The 17717-nt window shown below is 40.0% G+C and overlaps 1 protein-coding gene across 10 annotated transcripts in view; it reads right to left on the bottom strand.

Moving 5' to 3' along the window:
* Positions 1-17717, bottom strand: part of PPP1R9A (protein phosphatase 1 regulatory subunit 9A) — a 541608-nt gene that overhangs the window by 39677 nt on the left and 484214 nt on the right. For all 10 annotated transcript variants that reach the window (XM_029588910.1, XM_029588913.1, XM_029588912.1 and 7 more), the window contains 2 exons: positions 370-457; positions 150-233 (listed from right to left, as the gene is read on the bottom strand). In XM_029588910.1, the coding sequence (XP_029444770.1) occupies positions 150-233; positions 370-457 (172 nt within the window). The remainder of the gene's footprint in view (positions 1-149; positions 234-369; positions 458-17717) is intronic.

Below are 17717 nucleotides of genomic sequence, written 5' to 3'. Positions count from 1 at the left end.
CTGCTTTATACATAAGACTCCTATTTCTTTACCGGAAACATAATAATCAGTGATTTTGAGAAAGGAAATGTTTTTCTCAGTGCCTGGGCACAATAATATCTTGATGACAAGGAAGGAAACAATGTCTGGATTTTCTCTTCCCCCATTACCTGCTGCCATAAGACAACCTGCTGGCTTCTCGCTCTTTGTCGTTTCCATTTTTTCCCCTACTGAAACACCTCCTTTTGGGATCCCTGCAATAACAACACAGCATTCAGAAAGAACCCCCTGGCGTCTGGATTTAACACATATTTTATACTCTTTCTATATAAGTTACATATATAGAAAGTCAGAGGTATTTTTAAAGTATGGCTTTTGTGAAATGCTTACCTTAGTTCGATAAGGCTTCGTTTTATTTTTCCTTCATGTCCCACACTAGGGATGGGTGCCCTTGGTGACTGTGAACATATGGCACCATCTAGGATATATTTGTACATGAAAAACATCCATTACCATCTTAAAGGACTACAATATATTTGATTTTTAGGCCAGGAAAACATTACTACATATGTGCATATACAGATAGATTTTGGAGATACAGATATAGTTCTGAGCATAGCCATATATATATACACATAAAAATACACCCCGGGAAAATCAGATATTTATCACCAGGACTATAAATTGTACCCCGAATGAAGATCAAATTAAGTATGCAAATCAATGAAATAATTAGGTGAACTGGTACTAAATGTGCTGTGTGCATCTAGTAACTTACTGGAAATGATAAGCAGTTGAGGGCTTTCTCCTCAAATGCAGAACTGGAATAACTATTACAAAACCTGGCACTTCGTCCTGTACAATACACATCTAAAGGGGGGGAGGGAGGATTCAGTTTTCATGAATCTCTTATTAAAATGTATATCAGATTTGACTGAACTGTTTGCATGAACTTAGTAATCTTGCATACTTACTAATGCTGTATACTTGCTATAAAATATCCCATATTTTTAAACATACACATGCAGTCATTCAGAAAAATCCATTTGTCCTAGCAGCAGCTCTTATTTACAGATGTGTTACGAATTTAAGGAAGAAAAAAAAAAAAGGATTTTTTAATAACATTATAATACTACTGCTTAGTGCCTCACATGAAATTTGTAAAGGTTTAAAAAAAAAAAAAAAAAAAAAAAAAGTCCCTGCAACAGAAAATATTTTCCATGTCTCCTGGTTTCAAGGTACAATAGTTATAACTATTTAGTATGGCATCCCACTCGTACAGATAAAGACACTGGAGGGAGCTAGCATTTGTTATCTATACATAAACATATCTGAGCATCCCACTGAAGCAAGAGCCTACTACAGTTGACATGGTCGCTAGCTGTGGGAAGCTGCTGCCAGCCGCAGCTGGGTGTGATTTGGTTTCATCCAGTGTCCTCAATGGGTCGAATGCAACTGGCACCAAGGATGAGGTGTATAATGGACTTGCAGCCAGTAATGCTGAGTACGACTTGTGACAACTGCCGACCGCACGAGAGAGTCCATCTGTGAGCACAGTTTTCAGATGAAGAACACAGGGACAAAGCATCAATGCTGTACCATTCAGACTGCATTCCAGATGGCCACATAAGATGCTGCAAACTGGGACTCCTTCCGCCACTGGCACGTCTGCCAGATTTAAGAGCAATAAGGTATACAGGCACACAGGCAGCCATGGCCAGGTCCATGTTAAATCACCTTCACACTAGTGCCCATAAGGCATAGTATCAGGTAAACAGGGAGCAGGAGACACCTCAGAAGCCCTGCTGGAGCCAGTCCACCACTCATAAGAACATGCCATGCTGGGTCAGACCAAGGGTCCATCAAGCCCAGCATCCTGTTTCCAACAGTGGCCAACCCAGGCCATAAGAACCTGGCAAGTACTCCCCACGCATTGCTAGAGCTATAGGGCCTCCCACCTCCTCCCTATTGAAGACCTTGCCTTTGTTTCTTACTCTGCTCTTCAGCCTCTTTTTCTGTGAAACACCAGCCCAACACTTCTTTCCTCACAGTTACAAAAACAGAGGTGATTTGTAACTTGTTACATGAATATCGGTATATAAAAGTGCCAATAAATAACAGTTCAAGCACGGGACAGAAAACAGAAAATGATCTTCAAAAAGAGTTTAGAAGCCTAACTTTGGGAGTTTGGCACCTAAATTGTGTAAATTTACTAGAGCTAAGTCCTTAAATTTAGGTGCATAAAAATGGCTATGAGGCTGGAGATAGGGCAAGAAAACAAAATTAGGACCTTAGTGTTGATCTTCACAAAGTGCCTAAATCTAGCAAATGAATATTTATTTTATTTATTTAAAAAGCATTTCTTAACGCTCCTCCAGATTAAAATAAACTGCTCAAAGCGATGCACAACCATCAAATAAAATCAGAAATACAAAACATCACAATAAAACAATATTAAAACAACATGAACATAATACACTAACATTTAAATCTGCTTTTATCTTCCTTATCAGCACTATTCCAATCCTGCTTTAAGCACCTGTGGTTATGAGCCATGTTTTCAGACCTTTCTAAGATTTTAACTGATCTCTCTCTTTTCTTAAAGAACTTGGAAGTTCATTCCACAATTTCAATGGTGCCGAAGAAAAAGCCCTGTTCTGCAAGCAAACTTGTTTAAACTTAGCAGGCCTAAATTTAGCACCTTAAGTTTTAGGGGCCTAATTTATGGGAATTTTCAGCAGAATACTTAGGCACCCAAGGGCCCTATTTACTAAGTATTTTTTTCCATAGAACAAAATGGGAGAACATCTTTAGTAAATAGGCTCCTAACTTAGGCCTGGATTTATCATCCCTCGCATAATAATGATGAATCCTGCGAAAACGGAGGGCGAGGGGGCGGGCCTGTGAAAGCCCGCAGCCTTCGCACCATGGTGGTGCACCGGCTGCCGGCTTTCACACCAAAAAACGCCACCATGTAAGGTGGTGCTATTCGGTGCGTTGCTGCCGACGATAATGTTAGTAACATTATCGCTGTCAGCAAAGACACCGCCGTCTCCGCCCCTCCCCCTAATTTACATTCCATCACATGTGAAAAGGCCCTTTTTGCGTGCAATAAGCCTTCCATAAATGACCCCCTTAGGGGCCTAAAAGTAGGTACTCTGCTATGCTCTACTATCAGCTTCATGGTAATTTGGCTGCTCAGTCAAGCAAAAAGATAAAAACAATGAAGGGCAGGAATATTTACAACTTCACTGAACCAGAAAGGCTGTGAAAGTAATGTGTGATTCTCTTTCTGATATTAAGAAGCTTGGGGACTGTGATGAAGCAAATCAATGGTCAAATTAATACTTTTGAATTAAAAAAAAGAAAAAGAAAAAGAAAAAAAATCAAACGAGGTGCTGAAAGATGTTTTGGCAAATGAGTCCAGGGGAAAGTGAGACAACTGATCAGTCACCAGTTTAAGAAAGGAAACCATGTGTTTTGCAGTACAGCAGAGTACAACTTTCAGTTATCTAATCTCAGGTATACTATTTTATTCTATATTTCACTGTTGTTCTATGCATGGTACATTTTTACTGTAAGGCATGTAACAAAATTAAAATATTGTTATATTATCATGAAGCCTGGGAGGACAATTTCTGGAAAGTGGGAGCACATTAGCTCAGCTGCAACATATTGTTCATGCATCTGAGGCTGTAGCAAGGCAGGCGGTACAAACTGAAATTCCTTTTAGACTTGTTACAAACTGTGTACACAAGAACAAAGCAATGTTTCAGAAGAGAACGCTATCACCGCAGCATCTGTCACCCAAACTTGGCAGGAATGTGAATTGCAAAAGCTTTTTTTTTTTTTAAAAAAAAGGGAGAGCCATCTCAAGGTATCTTTAGAGACATATGCAAAACAAAAAAAAAATTAACACATACTGAAACACCACCTTGGAAAAGCAAGGCAAGAAAACATGCAATTTCTGGGACATGACCAAGGATACACATTAAGAGATTAATATTCACCACCATTTGTCTGGCTGAGTTCGGACTTAAATGGATCAATGGAATGTTTAAACATCCCTGCTGGCTAACCAGCAGGATGAAACTTATCCTAATAACTAGGTGGTGTTCCAGGGGCCTCTGGGGTGAAGTTAAGTTAGCCAGATAAATAATTCGGCTAACTTCAATATTCAGCTAGCTAGATAAACTCTTGGCAAACCCTGGTCGTGCCGTAGAGATAACTGGTTTTATGCAGTGGCATTTCTGTTCAAAGTTAGCCACAAGTTTAACCAGCTAACTCTGCTGGCAAGACAGCAGCAGAAAATGGACCCCCTGAGGGATCCATACTGAAACAGTTTGCCTGGATAACTTTAGGACATAGCTAGACAAACTGCAGTACTGAAATATCCCACCACTTTGTCGGCCTCAGGCTTGCCTGGGTACATTTTCTAGCTAGATAAAACATACCTGTATATACCTGAGGCATTCCAAGGGTGTCTTGGAGTGGGGCTAATTTACACAGAAAACACTGACATTCAGTGTTATCTGGATACATTTTCTGGATATATCTGGTCATACCAGACAGCAATCCTAAAGTTATACCAATAACTTGGACTTTTATCTGGCTATATTAAATGGAACGCATAATCAGCCACTTTCTGCTGAATATGCAAATAAAATTATCCAGATATCTTTTTTCAGATAACTTACCCACATACTGGATTCTCTGAATATGTGCGAGTTTCTGATAGGCAGTTCTCATCTCCTGCCAGCAGGGGCTTCTGCAGGCTTCAGGGACTAGCTGGTCAGTCCTTTATCTCCTTGGCCCACCACTTCCTGCTAGCAGCCATATATAATTTCCAGACTTCCAGTCAGCAGGTTTCCAGCAGCCTTGTTGGAGGGCTACTTTCAGAGTTTGTCTCACTGCATTTATTCCAGCATGTTCCTTGCTTCTCAGGAGCTTCTGATTCATCTTACCAGGTCTTCCTTTTTCTAGTTTGTTTGTGCTACATACTGTGATCCTGCTGAGTCCTGGTTTGGGGCCTACTACTTAAGTCCTGCCGGCTACAGCACCCGAGAGTTCAACCCAAGGACAAGATAGCCAGCGTAGGCAGAAAACACCCTGCCGCTGTTCCAGTTGGAGACCGTCTGGCTTGCCTGGCTAGTGTACTGACAACTCCAGCCTTGGAGTCACAACCCCAATATAATATGGACCTCCTACTGTTCAGGAAGCACTGGGAGAAGTAACTACACCTGTGACAAGTAGACAGCACTTTTGCAAAGATACTGACATGACCATGGATTGAGTTGTAAAAATTACAAAAAAATATGGCATGAACTAAAATGAAACTGTATTGTGCTTCTGACAACACCAAAAATAAGTTGTACTCTGAGCAGGCAGTTTTCAAAGCCTATTATCTGGACAAATAATAATTAGCCTCGACAAACTGCCCTCCTCTGCTCAGAGAAAGCTACCTGCAGGCTCCCAGAGTATGCACACATTTAGCTGGGCTAGAAAGGTATTTCCATGGGTGTGTTTACCTCGGGGTAAGAAAACAGTGCACGTACATTCGATCTTCCCAATGCATGCTTGCTATTTTATCCCCCTCCTGCGTGCTGCCTGCACTAATAGTGGGTGCAGAGCGCGCAAGTTATTTTGGCGAAGGTGTTCTGTAGCCATTGATTTTCAAAGGGAAGTGATGTGGATGGGTTTCGCTCTGAAAAAGTGTTTTCAATAATGCATGGGCTAAAAGTCTCCACATGCAATACAAACATTGGGCTTTCCAAAATTATTCCCCCTCACCATCTGAATGTGTAAGCCACTAGATGCCACGGGAAGAACTTTGTAACACATAAAAGAAACCAAAACGTAATCCCAAAAATAATCCATTAAGAAAGATGGCAAAGGGCGAAGCTGAGACACTGTGATTGAGATGGACTTGCTGTGAATACGAACATCTCTCTATATGCTTACTGACATTTTACACAGGTGTGGCCTAGAGGTAATATACAATTGCCAGTGAATGATAATATACCCCAAATAGCACCCTGACAATAAATATTGGGTATACAAGAAGGTAATAAAAGAACCTCATCGATTCAAAAATCTGATCCCAAAACTTATCCCTATTTGACAGCAAGAAGGGGATCAAAAGGTTTATAATAAGTGCTTTGTAAATAATGCCCTTCACCAAAGTCTTGCAAAACCATTCATGTGTTGGTTTTGGCTCTATAAGTGTGAAAACAGAGACATAATGAACTAGGGGGAGAGAATTTAGAAAGAGATGAATACGAGGATGCCAGATCAGTACTCACAATTGTATAAATTCTCTCACTTGTTCTGCACTCATATGCTGAACATCGCAAAGATTCATTATATACTGAGAGGCGCTGCTCATAAACAGAAAGTGTGTACAGAAGTTCTGTACGAACATTGGAAGCACAAGCAGAGCTATGATAAAGGGGGTGTCTTACTTATTGTAGCCGCAGCCCCCAGTATCCCGCAGCAGCTCAGGAAGAGATTCTGCAGTACGGATTGAAAAATTCCTCGGCCAAGTTTCTGAAATTCTGTAGCAATTCTGCAGCACAGCTACCCAAATATTATTTAGTTAATGTAAATTTATTTTGTATAATAAAGTTAAGGTCATGTCCATACTTGCTGTGTGTCTGTACAATTCATTTTGTTCTTTCGATACTTTTTTTGGGTGGGAATCTCAATTATCTATGTGGGAAGAGAGAGGAAGAGGAGATCTCAAGGGCGAAGAGAAGAGTATGAAGGAGGACTGGGGAGGGAGAGAGAAGAAGGGGAGGGGGGGGGGAGAATGGGGGATGGGAAGACAGAGGAAAGATCAGGATAGAACAACATATCCCAATCTAGTCATGTAGGGGCATTAACAAATCTGGTTTTCAGGATCCTGAAAAGCAAACTGGTTAGGGGTTTCTACAGGGGGAGCTGGAAACCACTGGGATAGGGGATGGGGGATGGGGAGAAGGAAAGGAGAGTTGAGAAAAGCTTCTGACATCATGGAGAGGATTCTTTGCAGGGGACTTCTGGAATCTTCTAGAAAGATCTGAAAGCAGGAGAAGGAATTTCTCATCGCCCCAACCCCTCAGTCTCCATCCCGCACCTTCTCTCCTCCCATTCTCATTCAGTTCTCTTTCTCTCCCTCTCTCCCCTTAAAACTCTCTCCCCATCCCAGGTTTTCTCTCATTTCTCCATTCCAAAGGTCAATATACAGTTGTGCTCATAAGTTTACATACCCCTGACAGAATTTGTAAGATGTGCAATTATTAAACCAATTTTAAAGCAGACTAGCACAGATTCCTCAGATTTTAATAAGTGCTTCAAAATGCAGCTGCTAGGTTTTTATGTGGGGGAAAGAAATTTGATTATATCACCCCAACCCTTATCAAACTACACTGGTTACCAATTCAGCAAAGAATTGAGTATAAATCGTTATGTATCTTATTTAAATCTATAAATAATAAACAAACTGAATGGCTGAACGCTTTACTAGACTACAAACACCATAAAGAAACCTTTGTTCTTCAAATAAATGTTTATTATCTGTACCATCAATTAAAACTGCGCATCTAGCAGAAGTGAGAGAGCGAGCCATCTCAGTAGCAGGGCCAAAATTGTGAAACTCATTACCTGAGGAACTTAGACTGCAAAAAGATTTAAATATTTTTAAAAAACAATTAAAAACACTTATTCAGAAATGCATATGATTTGGAAGCTGGGTAAATAATTCAATGTGTCTGTGCAATCCTTTTACTGGTTATTTCTTATTGTTTTAAAGCTGTAACATCTTGCTTAATTTTGTTATTTTGATTGTTTTGTATTATTTGTATGCTTTTATTGTATTATTGAGTTTTATTGTGTTCTTATATAGTGTTTACTATATAAGAGTGTACACCGTCGAGATTGTTCCAGATTGACGGTATATAAAACAAATAAATAAAATAAAATAAATAAATGTCATTTTTAATGTGTTTCAAATTAAACTATTTTGTTAGTCACAGAATAGCACAACCATAGCAATAAAGGAAATAAAATGGTCCTGTTCAAAGTTTACATACCCTTGCATGTTTTGTACTAATATACACTCAAGTTCACACACACAGGTTGAGATGGCAATGAAGAGTAGGTATCCAAACCTGTGCCTTGTTTGATTGTAATTACTGTCAGTTTCTTAGCTCTTGAGAAATCCTTGTGCGTTTCATTCAGGGCTGCACTGACTTTGGTGATTACTGAAGCATGGGGAAAGCAAAAGAACTGTCAAAGAATCTGTTAGCAAAAGTAGTTCAATTTCATAAATCAGGAAAAGGAAATAAAAATATATCTAAAAACAAACAAACAAAAAAATATATATATGTATGTATGTATGTATGTATGCATCCAGAAATGCCAATCAGTACTGTTCAAACTGATCAAGAAGTGGAAAATTATGGGTTTGGTTAATACTAAGCCAGACCAAGAAGGATTTCAGACAACTGCCAGGAAAATCTGTGGGATGCACAAGCAACGTCATCTGAAATACAGGATTCTCTGAAACAAAGTGGTGTGGGTGTTTCACCATGCACAATAAGAAGATACTTGGGGGAAATGCACAATAAGAAGATACCTGGGGGAACAAAAAGTGTCGCATGGTAGAGTTGTCACAAAAAAGCCATTGCTGCACCAATGTCACAAAACAGCCTGCTTACAATAAGCCAAACAGCACCTAGAGAAGCCTCAAAACTTCTAACAAAATAATTTGAGTGATGAGACTAAAATTGAACTTTATGGTCACAACCCTAAACGCTATGTTTGGAGAAGTGTCAATACCATTCCTATCATGAAGCATGGAAGTGGATCTCTGCTGTTTTGGGAGTGTGTGAGCTACAGAAGCACATTGAATTTAGTCAAAATTGACAGCAGGATGAATGCAGCACCTTATCAGAAAATACTGGTGGAGAATTTGCATTCATCAGCCAGGAAACTATGCATGTGGCACAGTTGGACTTTCCAACATGACAATGATGCAAAATATAAGGCCACTTCGACCCTTCAGTGGCTGCAGCAGAAGAAAGTAAAAGTTCTGGAGTGGCCATTACAGTCTCCTGATCTCAACATCATTGAGCCACTTTGGGGAGAACTGAAACAATCAAATAATTAATAGGATCTGGAAGCATTTTGCCAAGAGGAATGGGCAGAGAAAATAAAGGGCCTCATTCACAACTATTGCAAAAGATTGTAAGCAGTTATTGATGCAAATGGGGGCAATTCTCAATATTAAGAACTAAGGGTATTTTATTATTTTCTTTATTGCTATGGTTTAATGATTGTGCTATTCTGTGATGAATAAAATAGTTTAATTTGAAACATTAAAAATAACAAACATGTTTTGTCTGATCACTCATGTTTTCCTAAAATGCTACACATTTTACAAATTCTGCCAGGGGTATGTAAACTTTAGCACTGCTGTACAAAATGTACATACCCCCAATTCTCCCAGTTCCTCTTTCACACCCCCCCGCTCTATCCTCTGAGCCCTCTTTATTCCAATGATCCCACCTCCCCAATCCCTTCCCTCCCGTGCTAATTGGGTCAACAGTGGGAATAGGGGAGCTGTGGTGCCTTAGGCTGAATCTGCCTCCTTTTCGGGGCCCAGAGTTTTACTACTGCTTTAACTATCTGGTTCAAAAGGCTAGTCAGGTCCTTGGCAGTATAGAACAATAATGTAGCTTGAGGACTGCCCCTCACCTCCATCACTGCCAAACTGATCAGCACGGGATGCAGGAAATTGGCATAGAGGGGGTTGTAAATGTGCTGCTGGCTAGCTACTGCCTCCTCGCCCCACCCCCCTATTCTCCTATGAATGTTCTGCAGGAACCGGCCAATTCTGGATTTTATTACACTTCTTGTAATTGCAGAACAACAGGGCCCTGATTATAGACTATCTTTTACTAAGACTCTTATTATTATTTGTCTATCTTTTTAGGTACTAAAAGCATAAAAAAACCCCCATACAAATTGTAGATACGTTTTTCCATGTTTTTCAGGCAGTAACATGTTACTGCCTGAAAGAAGACAGAGAAAAATGGAAGGAGTATATCTGGGTAATAACCATCTATCCCTGCCCCATGGAAGAATTATTTTAAATGACCAAACATACTGGGTTGTTTTTTTTTTTTTTTTTAAACTGGAAAGAAAAACAAATAGTCAATGAAAAAAATGTAGTGGGCCCCTTTTGCAAATACTGTTAATATAGCAAGCTTGCAAAAGTGAAAGATAAGCGACTGACCATGATTATTTTCAAAGACTGGTCCACTTAGATATGTAAGAGACTTGTGATACTCTCAACAATATATCTCCCACAGTTTTTTAAAATATTTTTTTAGATAAACTCAGCATCATATGATTATGAGCGTCATCTAGGCTTCATCAGCTGATAGTCCCAAGTAAAATTGGCCTTATACATAATCATTAATCATATAGATATAGATACTGAGCCGCTGTGCAGCTAGGCTAGTTAGCTGAATAAACTTATCCAGCTAACTTAACCCATATATTCAGTGGTGCAACTATGCCACTGAATATATCTGGCTATCTGAAAGTGAGCCAGGTAAGTTTATCCAGCTAACTTTAGGACAGTCCTATGGGCCAGCCAGACTTAGCTAGATAAGTTATCCAACTAACTGAATATCTGAGTTAGCTGGATTACTTAAACAGCTAAGTCCGCTCCTCCTCGGAATGCCCTCACCCCGCCTGCCACTTTCCAGCTAAAGAATTAGCTGGCTAACTAGTCAGCAGGGCCAGATATTTTGCTGCCGCTGCTTAGCTGGATAAGCCCTAAATTGTCCAGCTAAATAGTACTGAATATCATTCTCTTCTTGTCTAACAAATGTTAAACGTTTTTGTATTTATGCGATGTGAAAATAAAATAAAAAATGACTTATCTTAAAATAGTCAAACGTTTATTAATCCATAAAGTTTCCAAAATGACATGTTAATTACAGATTCCCAAATTGGAAATCTCACAAATTTTCATCCCACAAAATCCCAAAACAGATATTTCAAATGGTCATTTTTTTTTAGGGGAAAATGTTTAAGTATTCAGTGCTCTTTTCTCTAAAAAAGACAAGATAAAATAACCAAAGGAAAAATTAAAAAATAAAATATTCTGGGCAGATCTAGTGATGTGTCTTAATACCCTATTAAAAGTAATCAACTTCTTAGCTGCTCAATATTTTTTTCTTCAACTAGAATTCACTACTTGTTAAATTTCTACTATTTTATATACATTCTATGGTTGGAAAATGCACTGAAACCCCCCCTCTGTTAAAACTCTACTTTAAAACTTTGCTCCAAAGTGAATGTAAATGGGGATATTATCATAGTTACATTTCTCGTTAGATATTGACTCACTATATGCTAGCATATCCCAACAACTATTTTATCTTTGAAGATCTATTTTTTCTTCAATTCACAGAACAGCTATGGATGTGCCTTAGCCCCAGACTTAGCTAATCTTTATGTTGCTATTTTTAAGAGACTTATCTTTACTCATCACAATGTTTTCATATATAACTCTTTGGGTAAGCTCCCATAATAGCATATACTTGAGGACGAAGTGTGAAAGACTATGTGATGATGTCAATTTTACCAGTGATCACAAATAACAAGATTACATCTAAGGGGCATACACCGTATGGTAACTACTCTTTATGTGATCAGACAATTTTTGGGACAGTTTGGTGAAAACACTGAGTACAAATTGTGAGGTCTTCAATTTTTCATCTAAGTTTGTCAACTATTTGATAGCTTGTCTATATCAAAAGATCTATGTTGGTAGAACAAAGCAGACAATTTGCACGTGTTTAACAGAATATTGGAGTTGCCTCACTAGTAATAATTTAAAAGCACCGATCAACATTCTGTTGAACATAGGCATTCTTTTCAGCAACTGAAGTGGTGCATTATCAAGCAAGGGAAAAGTATATCTGAATCTTAGAGTTATTTCAGATTTTTAAAGTAAATACAGTATCTCCACATTGGCTAAATTCAGAAATTGAATGGAATTCTGTCCTTCAGTTATATAAAAATTTGCAATGTTTTATTAGTAAGGACTTTCACTTTTGAGCTAAGTTTTTTGAAGCAGAGCTTCTACAGAGTTTATTTCAGTGTATTTTCCCACCATAGATAAGTCTATGCAAAAATGGAAGTTTAACAAATGGAGAGGTCCGGTTCAAGAAAAACATGCTGGTTTCTTTTTACAGGATAGTTAAAATACGTCACTGAATCTGCCCAGAAGATTTTTTAAAATATTTTTCCTTTGGTTATTTTATCTTGTCTTTTTTCTTTTTGAAGAGAATAGAGTGTCAAGTATTTTAAAATGTTCCCTGAAGAATGACGACACAAAACGTGGACTGATGTTAGGATTTCATAGGATGAGAATTTCTAAAATTTCCAGTTGGTGCTCTGTAATCAATAAGTAGTAGTTTTGGAATCTCTATGGATTAAGGAACATTTGACTGTCTTTTTGAAGATAAGTCGTGTGTTTATTTTATTTGTACATCGTATTAGCACAAAAAAAAGCAAAACAAAAAGGGGTAGATTTTCAAAGAGATACGCGCAAAACCCCCGAAAACCTACCCCTGCGCGCACCGAGCCTATTTTGCATAGGCTCGGCGGCGCTTGCAAGCCCCAGGACGTGCGTATGTCCCGGGGCTTTCCAAAATGGGCAGGGCCGGGGGCGTGGCGGCGGTCCGGGGGCGTTCCCGAGTGCTCCAGCACAGCGGCCTGTGCCGGGGCATGGCACGTCAGCAGCTGGCTGGCGCGCGCAAGTTAAGGCAGGCGTAACTTTTGAAACAAAGGTAGGGGGGATTTAGTTAAGGCTGGGGGATGGGTTAGATAGGGGAAGGGAGGGGAAGGTGGGGGGGACGAAAAAAAAGTTCCCGCCAAGGCTCCTCCGATTTCGGAGTGGCCTTGGAGGGAACGGGGAAAGCCATCGGGGCTCCCCTTGGGCTTGTGCACCTTGCGTGCGCCGACCCTGGATTTTATGACGTTATAAAATCGGGTGTACATTTGTGCGCGCCGGGTAGCGTGCACAAATGTATCCCGCGCGCGTAACTTCGGCCCCAAAATGTTTAACATTTATTAGACATTTATATGACCAATGATTATATATAAAGCCAATTTGCATCAAAATTATTACTTGACACTAAAAGCAGATGAAGCCTAGTATGATGGTCATATCTTATGATGCTGAGTTTATCTAAAAAATAAACTGTGGGAGATATAATGTTGTTGAGGGTATCATGATTTTTTTCAGCCATGTCTCAGGATTTGGTAGAAGGTCTATGAATCTCAAGGGCTATGCTTCTCAGATATTCACAAATGCACTTGATAGGCAACCAACATTATAAAGAGATTTAAGGACAGAGGGGCGGATTTTAAAAGCCCTGCGCGCATAAATCCTTCTGGATTTATGCGCACCGGCGCGCCTATTTTGCATAGGCCGCCGGCGCACGCAGAGCCCCGGGACGCGCGTAAGTCCCGGGGCTTTCTAAAAGGGGCGGGGAGGGGGCATGTCGGGGGCGTTCCCGAAACGCTGCGGCGCTTTGGGGGCATGCCGCGGCGTTTCGGGGGCGGGCCCGGGGGCGTGGTCGAGGGCTCCGGACCAGCCCCCGGGACCGGAACATGGAGCGGGGCTGCCGGCCGGCGCGCGCAAAGTTACGCCTGCTGAAAGCAGGCGTAACTTTGCCGACAAAGGTGGGGGGGGGGGGGGTTTAGATAGGGCCGGGGGAGTGGGTTAGGTAGGGGAAGGGAGGGAAAGGTGGGGGGAGGGCGAAGGAAAGTTCCCTCCGAGGCCGCTCCGAAATCGGAGCGGCCTCGGAGGGAACAGGGGAACAGGCAGCGTGCGCTGGGCTCGGCGTGCGCAGGTTGCACAAATGTGCACCCCCTTGCGCGCGCCGACCCCGGATTTTATAAGATACGCGCGGCTACACGCGTATCTTATAAAATCCAGCGTACTTTTGTTCGCGCCTGGTGCGCGAACAAAAGTACGCAATCGCGTATTTTTTTAAGATCTACCCCAGAGTGTACAGCATTCTATTGACTACTCATTTTTTTGGGAGAAGAGAGCCTGTAAAAAAGTTAAGGATGTATAGCAAACATAAGAAATTAATCGGTGCACATCCCTAAACCCGTGTGCTCTGCATGGCAGCTAACTGCACCACCACTGGGCCGTTAAGAACAGTCCTACTACAACAGTCCTACTACTCTGCTATTATTAAACAATTGCTCAATGTTCTGGCTTCAAGGTTCTGAAAAGTATAAATAGGAACATTTTACTGACAGTAATTAATTTTGGTCACTTAGCAGAGCATAATCAAAATTCACCTATGGTTCTTTTTTTGGGAGAAGGTCAAAAGCAGCCCAGAGATAAGTCATATTATTTAATTGAACTGTCAAAAAAAAAAAAAAAAACCCACAAAAAAACCCCCCTCAGGTTAATTGAGATTAGAATTTTGACTGCATATTTTACTATGCTGAATTATAAAATAAAGTCCAATTGAGGCCTTTTCTGACTAGAATATAAATTAAATAATTAACTGCTCAATATATATTTTTTAAATCATGTAAGGTTAACTCTTACTAAAGAACTTCTTTTCATGCTGTGATATTTTTCCTAAAGTTATTCTTTTTTTTTTTTTTTAATATACCGTATTTTTCGCTCCGTAAGACGCACCTGACCATAAGACGCATCTAGGATTCAGAGGGGGAAAATTAAAAAAAAATAAAATTGTGCTAAACCGGCTTTGTCCCCGGGCGTCTGTGCGTCTTATGGAGCAAATTAGGGGAGTGCATAACATTTTTTTTCTCCCCATTTTGTTTTCGGGTCTGGGGAGAGCCATTTCGGTCCATTCCCCAGATCAGAAATCTTTTGTCTTTCTAATTCTGTGGGAACCCCCCCCCAAAAAAAAAAAAGACCAACCCCATCCCAACCCTTTAAATTAATTAACAACCCCCCACCCCCCTGACTCCTCCCCAAGATCTTCCAAATTAATTTACAACAACCCCCCACCCTCCTGACCCCTCAAGACCTGCCAAAGTCTCTGGTGGTCCAGCGGGGGTCCAGGAGCGGTCCGGGAGTGATCTCCTGGACTTGGGCCGTTGGCTGCCAGCAATCAAAATGATGCCGACGGCCCTTTGCCCTTATTATGTCACTGGGGTCGACCAATGGCAGCGGTAGCCCCTGTGACATAATAAGGGCAAAGGGCCATTGGCTGCCAGTAATCAAAATGGCGCCGACAGCCCTTTGCCCTTAATATGTCACAGTATAGCATGGGTTATTTTTCCCTATATGCATCACCTTGCACTTATCCACATTAAATTTCATCTGCAATTTGGATGCCTAATTTTCCAGTCTGACAAGGTCATCCTGCAATTTATCACAATCTGCTTGTGATTTAAGTACTCTGAATAATTTTGTAATTTTGTATCTGCAAATTTGATTGCCTCACTCGTTATATTCCTTTCCAGATCATTTATAAATATATTGAAAAGCACGAGTCCCAGTACAGATCCCTGAGGCACTCCACTGCCCACCCCCCTCAACTGAGAAAAGTGTCCATTTAATCCTACTCTGTTTCCTGTCTTTTAACCAGTTTGTAATCCACGAAAGGACATCACCATCTGTCCCATGACTTTTTACTTTTTCTAGAAGTCTAATCTCATTTAGATTAACCAGTCTTTAGGCAAAGCACTACAGTATTGGCAGATTGTGACAAGCCAAAAAGTAATGATATGTTACTAGGTCATCCACCAAAAATGTGTTATTAAAAATGTAAAATACACAGCTGCTGCATTGCTCGAATCCTACGTATAGCATTATGCAAAGATATGGGTAGAAGACAGATTTTTTTTTTGTTTTGTAATGTATCTTACTATGACGTAGATAAATCACAATTCACAGGAGTGATCACACAGGTGTACTAACATACAATCTAATTCCAAATTGAACACCTAGTACCTTTTGCATTTTTAAGACACAGCCATGTTTCGCAACTTCCACTGCTGCTTCAAAGCATTCTATTCACAACATGGACTAAGCAGCAACATTTTCATGATTTGCAGAAGTCTATGGATCAATTTAGATGAGATCTATGTTGTTTCAATTATCTAAATTTTCTAGAGATAACAACTATCGTAAAGGCTTTATTTATCCTTGGATAAATACAGAGAATAAGGAACGTGGGCAGAGACATGTTATGATGCTTCTTCATCGGATGGTTCTAGTGATGAGGAAGAATCAAAATCTTTTTTAGGCAAATGTCAAATGTGAAAACAAGAATGAGGGAAGTGGCTTCCACCAGTGAATAGGAGAGATTTGGAAGATTACCCAAGATGACAGACTTGTTTGCAGAGAGGTAAGATCATTTGATCTTCAATTTGTCATCGTGTTGTTTGACTCCCATAGAAGAATCTGTGTTAAAGAATGAGTTGACTTTTGTCCCATATAGCCCACATTTAAGTTTTCAATTTCGAATTGATTTTGAAATGTTTTGGTGTAATCTACAACTTAAACTTTATTTCTCCACACACCTCTATGAAGAATATAGTGAATCGAGAGTTTCTAATCGCTATATGTGGGTGATGCCAGGATCCATGGATCCTACTTTGTTAACATTTAAAGAGCTTGTGTTAAAGGATGTTGCTGCATTAGAATCCACAACTTGTTATTTTCGGGAAAATTTAAGTAGAGAACAGTGAACGGCTTTAAAAATGTTATGAATGGGTGTCTCCCTGGTGATCAAAGCAGCTGATAAAGGAGGAGGGATAGTCATCCAGGGATGGGAAGACTTTAAGCGTGAATGTCTTCGCCAGCTGAATGATTCACTATGTTACCGGAAATTGCCAAAAGTTCCCACGTGGGATTTATAGAGATAAATCAAAAACTTAACTGAAGAGGCATTGGAACAGGGATATTTACATAAGATAGAGTTTCAGTTTCTTAATAGGAATTTCCTTGGATACCAAAGTTTTATGCACTTCCAAAGGTTCATAAGCAACTAGTTAATCCACCTGGTCGGCCAAACATCTGTTTGAATGATTCAGTATTGCAACTATTATCCCAATAAGTGAACACTTTTTTGAATCCAGTAGTTACATCAAGTCCTTCATTTGTTAGGGATTCTTCACCTTTTTTTTTTTTAAACAGTTGCTCGATTCTGTTCAGGGAGCTCATCAGGAATGTGTTTTGGCAACTTTAGATGTTACATCTTTATATATGATTATTCCTCAAGAAGCTCTTGAAGTTATTTGGCAAAGGCTGGATGCACGTCCTAGACCGATGCCTGCACCTACTGAATTTTTTTCATTAGCTTGTTTAGGGTTGACAAAGGATTTTTCTTATTTGATGGGCAAATCTATGAGCAGATATTGGGAACTGCTATGAGTGCGACATTTGCTCCCTTATTGGCAAATCTTTTTATGGCAGAATTCATTTTCAAATGCCATAAAACATCAGAGAGTCAGTAGCAAATAAACTATGACCACTATCAACAAAAAAACTCAACCCTAACTCCCCAAAAAGACAACCGTGGTTCACCAATGAACTCAGAAAACTCAAATAAAACAGACAGAAAGAAAGCAAATGGCGCAAAGCCCCTAGCCACAGCACACTATCCGCATACAAATTTGCCCTCCACCACTACAAGAATGCTACCTTAAGGTCAAAAAGGGATTTCTATGCTCACAAG

Source organism: Rhinatrema bivittatum, chromosome 2, assembly GCF_901001135.1.
Source record: "Rhinatrema bivittatum chromosome 2, aRhiBiv1.1, whole genome shotgun sequence".
In the NCBI taxonomy this organism is placed as follows: Eukaryota; Metazoa; Chordata; class Amphibia; order Gymnophiona; family Rhinatrematidae; genus Rhinatrema; species Rhinatrema bivittatum.
This window is presented reverse-complemented; position numbering and strand designations above follow the sequence as displayed.